Source organism: Clupea harengus, chromosome 4 (genome assembly GCF_900700415.2).
Source record: "Clupea harengus chromosome 4, Ch_v2.0.2, whole genome shotgun sequence".
Lineage (NCBI taxonomy): Eukaryota > Metazoa > Chordata > Actinopteri > Clupeiformes > Clupeidae > Clupea > Clupea harengus.
Genome location: NC_045155.1, coordinates 722,197 through 737,196, shown reverse-complemented (window position 1 = coordinate 737,196; position 15,000 = coordinate 722,197). Strand labels below are relative to the sequence as shown.

Below are 15,000 nucleotides of genomic sequence, written 5' to 3'. Positions count from 1 at the left end.
GTGTGTGTTTGAGTGTGTGTGTGTGTGAGTGTGTGTAAGCTACCTCATGTCAGTTTGGTATACCTGTGTGAGTGTGTGTGTGTGTGTGTGTGAGTGTGTGTGTGTGTGAGTGTGTGTGTGTGTGTGTGTGAGTGTGTGTGTGTGTGTGAGTGTGTGTGTGTGAGTGTGTGTGTGTGTGTGAGTGTGTGTAAGCTACCTCATGTCAGTTTGGTGTACCTGTGTGAGTATGAGTAGGCTACCTCATGTCAGTTTGGTATACCTGTGTGAGTGTGTGTGTGTGAGTGTGTGTGTGTGTGTGTGTGTGTGTGTGTGTGTGTGTGTGTGTGTGTGTGTGTGTGTGTGAGTGTGTAGGCTACCTCATGTCAGTTTGGTGTGTGTGTGTGTGTGAGTGTGTGTAGGCTACCTCATGTACCTGTGTGGGTTCTGGCGCTTATCCCAGCCCTGCTGTCTGTAGCCGGACCACTCATTTATCTCAGTGGGTGAGAGAAAGCAGAAACACAAGGTGGAGGTAGGGAGAGGAAGTGTCCGGGGAGCTATGCGTGGTTCCGGGGAGTGACTGGAGACGCAGTGGTTACGGTGTGGGCCCAGACAAACAGTGTGGGATGAAAGTAGATCTACCGGCAGCCTGGAAGGACCTGTGAGCAAAACAAATACACATGGTGTAAAAGATTGACAAATTTGAACAAAATATTTTCAAGCTACATTATGCAAGACCTACAATCACAAAAGCTGTGCCTCTCCCTGCTCCCGCCTCCCGGACCCGCCTGGCCAATCACCTGCACCCACAAATTAGACTGACATCCTGGACAGGATGTCCCTCGTTTTGAGCTTCCGATTGGTTAAAAGCCGTGGCGAACTGATACATTTCCCAAGGTAATATCTCTGTTCAAAAAGTCTACTTTACAGAGCCTTTGTTGATATGTGTCTACATTACGCTCTGTTTCTGAACATATAAAACACAAAGAGCATTCTCTTGCTTTAATGTGCCTAATGATTAGTCTCAATGTCCAAAAGAATAAAGTGACATCAAAGCAAAGGGGTTCATTCTGCCCTTAACATGTCCCCATAATTGACATTTTTATAATCTCACCACTGATGTAAGCTAGCATTCTTCCTGAGTTTACTTGCCCTTCCTTCCTTCACAGATGGAAACGAGACACCAGGGACGCACGCAGATGAGATCATTCCAGGTTTGACAGGCAGCAGGATCCTCTCTGTTTGATTACTGCCAGGGTTGAGTCATTTCTTTACAACCTGCCGCCTCTTACTGTTTTACAACCTAAATTCTCCCACTAGGGCCTGCTGGCTCGACATGAACAGGGCTGAAGGCCGAAATATACTTCTACGACTCCGTTTCTACGTGGTCACGCAGTTGCCTCGACGGACTCGTTTTCATTTATGGTTCTCCGACGGTTGTGGGTGTTGAAAAGCAATTTTTTTTTTTAAAAGATGGTGGCGGACCAAACTCCGTAGATGGTCGTATTTGTACATAAAAGTTATTTGTTTGACTTTTTTTTTGCTTAGATTTTTTTTTAGGTTACCGAGAAATAGACACTGTGCAATGTAAAAACCCATTTATTGTAACTGAAAAATATGTCTGAGGGGATTTGCGAGGTGTCTGAGCCAGCTATCTGATGTTGGCATACTACTACCCAGGGGTAAACAGCAATGTTACACAATTTGGGAGGTGCACGTCAGGCAACGGAGAGATGCTCGGAGAGGGTTTGCCACGACGGAGAGGGCTAGAGAATTTTAATATTAGAATACGCTAGAGAAAAATATGCTAAAAAAATATGAAAACAACAGAAATGACACAATCTTTTTTTTCCGTTAATGTCGGGATCATGGGATCAAGGCTTTTTTGTTCAGTGTGCAAAAGATTACAATGTACCTCTGAAGACAGGAGTCGAGTCTAAATGAGGGTGGGAACGAGCCCAGTGTGGAGTGTGTTTGACACATTTCTAAACTAATCCAATATCGGAGTTAAAAGCAGAGGCGCTGATTCAACGCTTCAATCCAGAAAACATCAACTGATGATGCTTTGGGTTGTGATGAGTGAGTGAGTGAGTGAGTCGAAACTCATGTTGGAGAAACCCATTTTCCCATTTAAACAAATGCTCTCAAGACTGTGTACTCTCGCAAACAAAAAGTGCCTAAGTCTTATTCTGCCATGCCAAACCTTTACATGTATTCACTGAACTGCTTTTGGTCCAAAGCGAAATACAATATAGACTTGTCCTGAGTATGTGCACTCCATTGGCTATCGAACACAACTTGCACTATTAACTGAGCTTCACTCGTGGGATGACAGACATTAGGGTGGTTCCACCCACCGAGTGTTTATATCCTATGTATCAGCAGATGCCTCTTAATCCAATCTGGCACAAATGTGGCACTAATCTGCTACTCATCAGGCATCAGGCATCAGGACCAAATTTGCACCAGACCTTGCCTGCTATCTGGGATTGGATCCAAGTGTGTTTTTACCATCCTCTGCTAGGGGGTGAGGTTTGATTAAAAGGTCATTTCACTGGGCACACACACGTTAAGCGGCGGAGGTGAAGGACTCCTAGATACTCCCTCCGCCTGGAATCTGACTATTTTTTTTCTTTCTTTCAGTGTGTCTGATATGGCTCCCCGTTCAAGGTCTTTGATGGTACACCCTGTAAAGATTGCCACTACTGCGACGAGGAAAATACAGTAGGCCCTTTTGTGCCATAGCTTTTCAATGCTGACGAAGGCCATATTTAAGGCCTATTTACTCAGGCGAGTAGATCAGATTTATATTTGTCAATCCTATGTGGTTAAAGTGGCACTGACTGTAAAGAATGGATTCTAAAGTATTCAATGGCATGAAGGAGCCCCTCCGAGGAGAAGAAGGAGGAGAAGGTCAGGCCTAGATATAACAGTTTAGCCGACCCTGGTGCAGAATCAGCCTTTCCACTGAAAATGCGAGGACAGAGGGGGTGGTCAAGAGATTAAGGACAGACATGTGCAGAAAACACCAGGTTTGAGATTCATTCGCAGTTACTTGTACTAAAAACATTATAATAATATCACTTCAACTCCCAGCAAATGTTCTGAAACATTTCTTACCAGGAAACAGCAACATTTTGAATGAAACAGCCACAAACAATCCAGACAGTGGCTTGATCACTGTAGGCCTTCCTCTAAATTATAAAATGGAAGGAAACCAATCTAATACATTTTCCATGAAAGAATAAAAAAAAAAAAAGGTTGTTTTGGACTGTTGTACTGACTGACATTCAATTGAGTATTACTTTGATATTGTAGGCGTTTTACAGCAAATCCTCTCAAAAACGGCATCAATATGGTTTCGCTACTTGTCAATTCTACGTTAGAACCCATTCTAGCCTATATCATCTGTGTTTTGCTACTAAAAAAGACTTACAAAGTTAGCTAGATTTAGGATGTCTATCCATATTGTCCTTACACCTCCAGACCGGGGACAGCTGTTGAAGTAGGAACGCGTACGGTGTTGTTAGAGCAAAAATAGAATTTCCTTGTGATGGCTATCTCGCGCCAGTTCCCAGAACGTATCCGCTCGTGCTGCTGCTGGTTCTGTATGTTCTTCTGGCAGAGTATAGAACCAAATTAGGGAGAAGGCACGGACTGGCTGAACGCAGCAGAAAAAAAATACAGACGCGGTCTTTAAATGCGTCGCACGGCCAATACTATTGATACTTTCCATTTATAAACATCTCCATGAAAAGTGACAGTATTGCAGAATTATAATGACTGCAATAATAACCTTCACGTGTTTCATTACAACCATCGTTGCTACGTGACTTTGGTATCCTCGCTAGCTAGCGGTTCTAGCATGCTGTGTTCCTCTGGGACATTCGCACGACATTTCGCCCGGACAGGAGCACGCTGGTGTTATTATATAACGCAAATAGTGCTTGTTTTGGAGCATCCACACGTCGCCGTTACTAATCATACATGTCTGTTTTAGGTTTGCTCTGAGCGCCAGTCTAATTAAGCAAATGTCATATTCTCTCAAACAAACCGCAGATCTGTCACAATTAAGACGCTGCAGCAGTCATTTCGAATTTAAACGCATTAACTGGGTACACATCTGTCGTTACATAATCCTAACACTTTATCGATACATTGGATGCTAATCTGCGATGAAATCTACCATTTCGTGCACAGGCCGTGAGAGGGCTATTGCATCGCCCGCACTTACACACTTGGGTTACATAACAGTGTCTTTTCAGTATGTGTGTGTGTGCGAGTGTGACTACCATATTATGGTTCACAGCAGTGACCATTTCGATGCTGTTACAGTAACTGTGTGCGGTTACTTGTACAACGCAGCATGTCACACCCGACTGCCAAACACATGCCCCGTCCTTCACTCAAACAAATGAAAAGGAGATGGAATTCAAGCACACTTCGGGCCTACATAAAATGGAGCGGTTTTATATACTGAAAATATTTCCAGAATTTCAACGAAGCATAATCTCTACCTATTGCATGCATTCCTACGCATCAGTCATCGCCTCTCTTTAGGTCGCAACACTTTATCAACATGGGTAGCTACCTATCTACTCAACAAACCAACGGTGGACTAGTAGTATTTTTCCAGGATATTCTCCCGAATTATATTTACTCTGTGAAATCGACTGTGGCCCAGAGTATGGTCTGTTTGCCTGCTTATTTTAGCCGGACTTAATTGCCCAGGACTGTTCGACCTTTGCGATACAGCGAAAGAAGCAACGGCAGCAACGACCGTGCTAACGGGTGTCATTTGACTGCTTTAACATGAAACCCAGGAACATTGACCACAAGGCAATGGCAACATAGGGACGGACATTGATGTACACCTAATAAACGATGCCGATTTCCCACCTAAATGAATGCGAACATGAATATGCCATTGAAATGATCTGCTGAAACGAACTGCCACAGAGCTAACGCTGCATTACACCAAAGATAAGGTTGATACCCTATAGACCCCTCAACAGGCACAGACTTCTAATGTGCCATGACATGACATCTAATTATCCAAAACGTAAGCTACTATGAAAGGGTTGAAGACCACCTTTCTTCGTACAACACCCAAAGGAATGCGAGAAAAACAAACATTTTGACGCGGTTTGACTGTCCGCAACTGCATATGACTAGAACCCAACATAAAACATGTACACACATAGGGACGCTTCACCCGGTGAAGAGACTGACTCACCATTTGCACGTCTCTCCTTCAGAATGAAATCGCTTGTCGACAGAATCCAACCCAGCGATGGATCCCGCTAAACCTCCTCTCGGTGTCCTCACTGTGGTTTAGCGGCGGTCTGGTGCTTCGTGCATCGAGGACGAGGGGAAGGAGACGGAGGGCCACAAATGTAAGATACCGCTCTCCCGTCGTTTTCTCCCTGCCTCTGCCTCTCCCCCTCCACAGAAGCGCCGCACACACACACACACACACACACACACACACACACACACACACACACACACAGAGACAGCAGGCTATCACTCTTTTGAGATTTTAGGACTCCCCCTAGAGGTGGTGGTGATCACACTACTGAAAATTCTGCCTTATCAATCAGGTGCGTCCTAATGTAGCTTGTTGTATAAGAGGACTTGAGTACTATACGCAAATAAATCATCTGTGTATTTCAATTAAAACAATTATTAAAAATATTTTACAACACAATGATGTGTGGTGTTTGGGAAATTGTTGTCGTGACTACGTTAAATCCTCTATGAAAGGAGCTATAATATATAAAATATGTTAAAGCAGTGAACATGCCATTGCAGGGCTTAATCTAATCATTATTGAAGGCTCCTGTTGTAAGTGTGTGTATAGGGGGGATGGCTAATGTAGGTGCACACAAAGCTTTTGTTTTGTAGTCTAAGGACTAGGAGGGTACAGAGAAAAGCTTCTAGTGTCCGTGTGTGTTTGTGTGAGAGAGAAACATGAAAAAAGGGTCCTGATATTTACTCGATTCACACCATATCAAGACCAGACGCAGTTATAGGTTTAACCAAAGTTATTTGGTCATGCAGTGCGAGGCAGAGAAACAGGAAAGTGTGTGTGTGAACTCTCTCTCTCTGTGTGTGTGTGTGTGTGTGTGTGTGTGTGTGTGTGTGTGTGTGTGTGTGTGTGTGTGTGTGAACTCTCTGTGTGTGTGTGTGTGTGTGTGTGTGTGAGTGTGTGTGTCTGGACTCTCTGTGTGTGTGTGTGAACTCTGTGTGTGTGTGTTCATCTGTTTTATGCGTGTGGGTTATATCTAATAACAAAGAGCTTTCCTGTGGAGATATGGGATAGCTTATGCAGCTGTTCCAGGGGATGAGAGCAACAAAGTGTGGCAAGTAATTAGCTTCAGGAAGAGCCAGTTCCACACACACACACACACACACACACACACACACACACACACACACACACACACACACACACACACACACACACACAGAGTAATTAGCTTCAGGAAGAGCCAGTTCCAGACGAACCAGTAGGTACACTATATTCCTCGTTTGGTTCATAGTGTTCCCTTCCGATGGAGAACTCTCTATCTCACACCTCCATGGACATGGGCCTACTGCGAAACATAAACTTCAGTTCATACAAAACAAACTGGTCTAACTCCGTTCGCACAAACCACATCCTTCGCTGATCAGGCTAAAGGGCAAATATTGAGAGCGTTTTTGTTTTTCAGAAAACTTTGCTTCACCTTAATTCTTTCACTTGTGAGTGACTTTCATCTTCCTCTTTCCATTGCTCGTGACCTGACGTTGATTTGTAGCACAGCACTTCACACACGCACACGCACACACACACACACACACACACACACACACACACACACACACGCCCACGCCCACGCGCACACGCACACGCACACACACACACACACACACACACACAGCACTTCACCACACACACACACACACACACACACTTCAGGAGAACTATACAGAGTGTACCTTGGGCTAACGCTACACCTGCCTTCTGTATGTACACACCACTCAGTGCTACTGATACTATGGCTTCCAGCGCTGCCTAGATGAAATGAGGACATATTATATTGCACCTTAGTGACACAAACCAGCTCTAAGAAATGTGTTTTAATAGGGGGGAGTGTTATAGCAACCAAATACAGGCCCAGAGAGTGTCATCGATCCAATCATATACCACTCATAAAGGTGTCAGCTGTTGCCACTGTAAATCTGATGAGGAACAAAGCCACTTACGCAGATAGAGAGGGAGAGGGCAAGGGACTGGCTTGGGGATCGTTACAATTAAACATTTGTTTCACGCTTCATTATTCATGACAAGTGGTAATAGCCTAAATGTCACCCGCTAAATTTGAATGGTCAGTGTTTGTATTTATTTTTAATTTTTTTTTTTTCCAGTGTTTGTATTTCACAGGCAACGAAGCTTGATTTGACGAAGCTTGATTTCGAATGACGAAGCTTGATTTCGAATGACGAAGCTTGATTTGACGAAGCTTGATTTCTACACTAAAACCACATGTAGACATGTAGGAGCAGATTGCACAGACTGTGTTTTTATGAGTGGAGTGACGGGTGAGAATGGCCACTCGAATGAAAAGAAAAAATGGTCAACTGTCCAAATATAATCGTTGGATGAACGTTCCCGCAGTCACAGATGGGAGGCACATGCGCGGGTGCTATTCCCGAGTGATATTCCCGAGACCAGATCATGTCCAAATGTTCCAGATTGGGGAACAAACCCACTTTGTTGTGTTCACACACTAGCTGTGGTTCTGGTCCGAATTGACCGGCCTTACATAAATGTTAATAATGCTTTTTAAAAACATTTGATTTTGATGTATTTTGATTTAAACCTTTCTAAAGATACAAGTAATCGTCTTCATTTTTTTTACAATTATATATAATTATTAGTTTTTAAGCCTCCTTTTAATGATTGTGACTTGGATTTATTAAAAATAAGGGAAATTCACAAAATATCTTAACATACATACAACTTAATACTACAAGAAAACAACACAAAATGGTCACTTTGCTCAGTTTATTTATATTTAATCTAATCCACTTGGAAGACGTAAAATGGTGCAATGTCCAATTTGTTTGGAGACCCTGATGTTTTGCGGACGACCAGAGCTGTGAGAGTAACAGCAGACTGCTACGAGTGTTGATCTGTGATGGCAGTTGGTGTGTCGTCGTGACACAGCAGAGTGAAAACATTAAAGAGGTAAAGTAAATATGACCCTATTTGTCTAATGCTCGGCTGACAAATGGATCTGTTCCACGAGCAACATGTTTTTTTGGCTTCAGCACATACAGTATTGCCTTAAGGTAGGATCCTGTTCTTGGAGGCAGTCGAGTTACTGTTTGATCAGAACATTTGCCAGAGCAAGTGACACAGTGGTCTCAGACTCACACACACACACACACACACACACACACACACACACACACACACACACACACACACACACACACAGACACAGACACACACACACACACACACACACACACACACACACAGACACAGACACAGACAGACAGACAGACAGACAAACAGACGGACACACACACACACACACACAACACAGACAGACACACACAGACAGACACACACTCACACACACACACACACACACACACACACACACACACACGCAGGAATGCAGCAAGTCTTGTACTGGGAAGTTATTAGGTGTCATATTTAACAGATTAAAATCAAGTTCAGAAGGAAGCACTAAGGCCTCATGTTAGGCCTTTTGATATCACCTTGTGAGTCTTTTTAGTTTTTTTGTTCTTTGCAACATGTACCCAAAAATAGACACACACACTCATAGTACACACACACAAAACATAGCACGTATGCACTCACGCACACACACACACAGTCTTTTTCTTTTTTTGTTCTTTGCAACATGTACCCAAAAATAGACACACACACTCATAGTACACACACACAAAACATAGCACATATGCACTCACACACACAACACACACACACACGCACACGCACACACACACAGTCTTTTTCGTTTTTTTTGTTCTTGGCAACATGTACCCAAAAATAGACACACACACTCATAGTACACACACAAAAAACATAGCACATATGCACTCACTCACACACACACACACACACACACACACACACACACACACACTCACGCTCACACAGTCTTTTTAGTTGTTTTGTTCTTTGCAACATGTACCCAAAAATAGACACACACACTCATAGTACACACACAAAAAACATAGCACATATGCACTCACACACACACACACACACACACACACACACTCAACAAACACACACACACACGCACACACACACTCAACAAACAGAGCCCAATTGTCATCAGACCTTCACTATTCCTGCTGTCAGACCCGTTCTGTCTCGTGATCCGATGACTTCAGTGTCTGACGATTAAGAACTGCCAGAGCCTTTCCCACCAGAGTGATTGACAGGCCGCCCGTCTCCATGTGACTGCCTTGACTGACAGGAAAGGCCTATGGCCATTCACACATCGGGGGGGGGGTTTCTAATGCTGCTTGTTGTCTGTTTCGAAGATGCGTCTTGCTTCATAAAGTTGATTTACATAGAGTCATTCTGGACAGTCTGGCATGCAATTTGATTGGCTGTTCAAATATCAACAACCTTTCGCCAGAAGCACAGACTGTGCCTTTGAGGCAGCACACACACACACACACACACACACACACACACACACACAGACGGATCGCGTGTGTGATATTCTCTCTTTAATCGTCACCTAACATTCAGATGTTTCTATCCAAATGAATAAAACACTCCTTACTTTTCCATGTTTACTGATTGTTCACAACACACACACACACTGTTTGGGCCTTGGTGCACTGGCTGTACCACACTGACAAACTTTGAATTATTCATTTTCATTAAGAAGCCATTTTGGCTGAATTTAGACAACCAGAATTCAGTCAGAAATAGTATTTATGGCAAAACCTGTACTTAGAGCCGATCGTCTCAGCCTTTTGTTATGTTGTCAAAAGGGTGTAAAAAAAATCAAAGTAACTGTTACCACGTGGTAGACTGCCATTTGATTTTTTACTATGCACGTTCTTTGGCACCTTGTTGTAAAGAGCAGCATCATAGCCAAATGATCAATAAGCACACATGCACACATACGCACACACACACATACACACACCAACGTGGCAATATAGATTACTACCCTTAGTAAAAGTGATAGCCCTTAAAGGGTTAACAGTGACAGTTCGACAGTGGAGTGGCAGTTTTTGCGTCACTTTCTCAGATATTTGAACGCAGAGGTGAGTCTTTTCCACACTCCCACCTATTTCAACATAAAGCATCCCCCCTTTCCTTCCCAATGCAAAAAGGGACCACCGCTGAGCAGTGTTAATTTTGGCAGCTATTTTAGATTTAGTCTTAGTCTTAGTCTTTAGACGAAAATGCATATTAGTTTTAGTCACTTTTAGTCATTTTTATCCTGCTTAGTTTTAGTCTAGTTTTCGTCGACGAAAACTCAGAACATTTTAGTCTAGTTTTAGTCGACGAAGTCTCATTACATTTTAGTCTAGTTTTAGTCACATTAAACTAAAAATTAAGTCCATCTTATAGTCACATTAAACTCCTTTCCATCCCTTCTCAGGCCCGGGGACCCCTTATGTTGTGTCTACAACTGCATAAGGCCAGCAATGAGAGTCTGTCTCCCGCCACATCTGTGTTCAGGGGAGGCAAGAACAGAGAGAGCTGCTGCCTATAAGGATGACAGATCAAAGCCACAGCACAAGGGTGGGGCGGGAAAGAAGGAGGGTACCTCAGTGTGTGTAAAATGGGAACGTTTCACCGCCACAGTTTCCATAAAGAGGTGGATCGAGGAAAGAATGTTTTTACTCAAGGATGTTATATGCAAGCTACTTTTAAAGGAAAACGTTTTTTATTTTATGGTAGTTTCGTGCCTTAGTTATTAGATTTATGTTATGGCTTGCGGGAGGGTGACTGTCATTTCTTTGCTAAATATGTTCTACTATGTTGATAACAATTTTTTTAGAATGCAGGGTTATGAGTCCTTATGTGTTTTTTAGTTCTAACTAATCAGTCAAACGTACTTGCCCACAGATTTACACATGAACCAAACCAAAGTGTGTGTGTGTGTGTGTGTGTGTGTAGTAGGGTTAGGGTTGGAGTTTAATCTGAAGAGGTACGTCTTTTGTGTCCCTCTCCAGACATGAATGAGTTTGCGTAGAAATGACCTTATGACCTTATGACCTTATGAACCATTTTAATACCACATTTATCTCTGCGGGCTTCGTTCTTTTTGACAAGGAGGAGGCCATGAAGCTGTTGAACAGCAGAACAAATCTATCCTAAATATATATGTATGAAAAATGTTATGAAAGTAATATAGACCCGACATAATTCAGTTATTTGGTGTTAAATTAGGGTGACGAGGTAATATAGACCAGACATAATTCAGTTATTTGGTGTTAAATGAGGGTGATGAGGTGTCTTTGCACTGTACTGCACAGCGTTTGGACCCTTTGTCTCTCAACCGGCATATTGAAATAATCTCCCGCCTTTTCATTGGCTCTTTGGTTTTTAATGATCCGTTTCTACTCTTTTTAACAGTGCTTCGTCAAACTCAGCAACCTGCCGTTTGTCCGATGGCTGAGAAAAAGAAAATCGACTAGAGGGCAACGTATAGGTGTTTACGGGCCGAAAGGCAGAATACAAATGTTTCTCATTCAGTTAGACAGACATTAGCCAAATCAATGCTTTTGGTTACCTCTCATGGGGTAACATGTCCCACAAACACACAAACACAAACAAACACAAACACAAAACACAAAACACAAACAGGCTACTATTATTATTATTATTATTATTATTATTATTATTACTCATACTACCACATTTGGTCTGTTTGCATCTTATATTCACTTCACATTCCAACAATGCTTGAAGCAGTATAATAATAATATATAATAATAATAATAATTGTCAGACTTCCATATAACATTGTCTTCCAGGTATACTGCTGATTATTAGATATTATATTCCAGGCAACTTTTAATCAAAGAAAAAAAGAAAGATTCATGCAATTGATTTGAGGCCTATTTCAGATGTTATCAATATCTCTACCAGTGGAGGGCACTGCAGATGGCATTTCACTTTCACATTATTTTTTTTAATAAAAAGGGAACTATTAAGGTATTTGTTATATGCTGCTGACACGGCACATAACAGCTGTTTGCCTGTAAAGTTTCCTCAGATCATCTCAAAGCCTCTGATGTTCTGGGAGTCCGAGGGGGGGGGGGGGGGGGGGGGGGGGGATTTGTTTCTACCATTGATGATGAAGAGGAAAAACATCAGGAGAACAGGTTGTTCAGAGTTCTGCTCAAGACCAGCAGTTTGGCTGCATGTGATATAAAGTTGAATTTCTAGGAATCTCGGAAGAAGAAACTATCTTTCCCTCTCTCTCTCTCTCTCTCTCTCACACACACACACACGGTGAGTTAGAGAGAGAGGAGAGAGAGAGAGAGGGGGAGAGAGAGAGAGAGGGATGCGACGAATATTCACACGGCTGCGCGGACCCAAGCTAGATGGCTATTCGGTGAAACAGATACAATGTAGTCTACTCAGTTTAACCCGAAAACAAAGCGGTTAAATCTGTAGCCTATCAGCCGTTTCTACCGCTTCCATTTCGGCGTGGTGATATAGACACAAAGCTCCTCGTGTCTTTGTCTAAACAAACAGCTCTGCTACGTTACAGCCGTCTTATTCTGCATATCAATGTATTTCGTATTACCATTTCTTCCAATAATCCATGTACCCGCCTCCCTGCGCTCCCAAATAGATGGTGCAAGTAAAAATGTCCAAATCTTCCGCAGACCCTCTGTCTGGTGTAGAGACCGGCACCCAGTCACACTATTTCCAGGTAAGACCAATTCTTTTTTTGACATTTGTTGCCACTGGAAGACCAAAAATGGTTAATGTCGAGCTACTAGTTGTAACGGAGGCGTATAGTTTCTCTACCTACGCCTGTAGCATATAGTGATTGCAAGCACGATGCCAACTCGGCGGTTAACCGACAAAGACAGAATAAGTAACGTTTCGCTATATCCTTGTTGATATCTACCAAGGAATGTGATATTTAAAATTACGGAAATAGAAAACATACAGCTATTTATGTTATTTCAACATGTTTCTCTTTGCGGTCCATTATTTCTGACTGCAACCTAGGCCTGTTCTCGTGCTGAAGCACTGTGCAGTTTCCTCAATTCCCTATTCGCGTTTATTTGTATGTAACACTAAGTATTATGTTCTGTTCTGGGTAGACCACAGGCAAAGTCAGTTGTCGACAAAGTCTCTGTATTGGTTTGGTTAGGGTAGCCTACACTCGGAATGAATTGTCAAATAATTAAAACATTTAGGCTACTTGTTGTGTGATGTTTTTTTCCTCGTCGGTGAACTCACCTGTAGCCTGCGCCTGGTAGCCGACCATTGGAACATGATTAACCGATCATAGAACATCAAAGCAAACGCCTCACTGAGCTTTTTTAATTATTAGGGATGGGTCAATCTGTTGAAAGGAGATTAAGTTTCGTGCCGATTAACAGGATTTTGAAGGCCTATATTTACTCAAAACTTTATAATGACAATTAATGTATTAGCAGGGGAAACCTCTTGGCACTTTGTTAGGTGAACAAACCAAGATACTGCGATTTTGTCATGGGTTCCCTACAATCTATCATATCAAATCTATCATTATGAGCCCCTCTAGCGGATGCCTCACCGTTGTTCTTGCCATAACCCAGTGTGCTATATAGTTGTGGTGTGATTGAATTCTGAGCCAGCTGCTTACTCTACACTTTTTCCATCCCCGCAGTTGCCCAGGAAGTTGCCAAAGCGCAAGAGCCGTTTTAAACGCTCGGACGGAAGCACCTGCTCTGACACCACGTCTAGCTTCATCAAACGACAGGTAAGCCTTCTTCTCTACTTATCCAGAAAACATTACCTGGAGGATATACAGCGAACTGGCGTGGCGCACAATGTTATGCTTGGTGTGTTGTTGTGCGTTGTTTTGGTCGACAGAAGGACCACGCCAAGGTTGCTCGCTGTTCCCCTTTTTCACTGGAATGGACTATCCCCGCAGTAACCTGTTTGATTGGCACGGGGAAATACTTTTATAATGCGTTTATATACAAACGCTGTAATCAATGTAATCACATGAAAAAGGCAGAGGAAAATTGAAGAAGCCATGCATATTCTGTGCCTGCCTTTTTGCTAGGCCTACTTGTATTATAAGGCATGGGCTGGTCGCATTAAAAACCTTGATGTGGCATTTTCTCTCAGGTTATGGATCGCGTTTGCATAGTCAAATCAATATGGATCCCGACTAAATATGATATACGGGAAGAGTATACCATACATTATTTGTTGTAATATTGCTGTATATTATAGGTATACAGGCGGTCTCACCTAAGGAGGTCCTATCTTAGAAAATCTAGCCAACCTTTTATTTTTGGGGGAAAAATGTTATCTTGGAAAGATATGAGAGATATGTTGATGCTCCCCGGTAAAATATTATTATTCAGGTACTGAATAATTATTAAGTAATTTATAGCCATTTCTGTATAACTGCATATAGCCAGGTCTACTGATATTGCCTTCCATCCTCTCGGAGATAGATATAGCAAAGGTGTGTTGTGTGTTGTGTGTTGTGTGTTATGTTGCTCCAAAAGGCCAACAGAGGGCAGTGTTGCTATTCCCAGCGCCATGGTGGCATAAAATCAGTTTCAGCCCAGTTTTTTAATTAATGTTTCCAGGTCAACCAAGCTGGCAGCAGGGAGGAAGATTTTGTGTTATTTAAAAGAATGTTGAGAGCTGGAGGGATAAGGGGAGAAAAAATGAGGTTAAGATAAATTGAGGTGATCTGAGATTTCGACACGTTTCAACTGTCACCCATGCACTTATTGTTCGTTCCTTTTTTGAATGAGAAGGGTAATACATTA

General features: G+C 42.5%; 2 protein-coding genes across 5 annotated transcripts in view; one reads left to right on the top strand and one right to left on the bottom strand.

Annotated features, from left to right (window-relative positions):
- Positions 1–5,481, bottom strand: part of LOC122132834 (adenylate cyclase type 6-like) — a 67,290-nt gene extending 61,809 nt beyond the window's left edge. Inside the window, exons 1-2 of the mRNA XM_042707500.1 lie at positions 5,213–5,481; positions 413–635 (exon numbers count right to left, since the gene is read on the bottom strand). The gene's annotated coding sequence lies outside the window, so the exon portion shown is untranslated. The remainder of the gene's footprint in view (positions 1–412; positions 636–5,212) is intronic.
- A 7,093-nt stretch (positions 5,482–12,574) lies between these two features.
- Positions 12,575–15,000, top strand: part of cacnb3a (calcium channel, voltage-dependent, beta 3a) — a 52,138-nt gene continuing 49,712 nt past the window's right edge. For all 4 annotated transcript variants that reach the window (XM_031565655.2, XM_031565654.2, XM_031565658.1 and 1 more), the window contains exons 1-2: positions 12,575–12,923; positions 13,875–13,967. In XM_031565655.2, the coding sequence (XP_031421515.1) occupies positions 12,843–12,923; positions 13,875–13,967 (174 nt within the window). In that variant the 5' untranslated portion in view covers positions 12,575–12,842. The remainder of the gene's footprint in view (positions 12,924–13,874; positions 13,968–15,000) is intronic.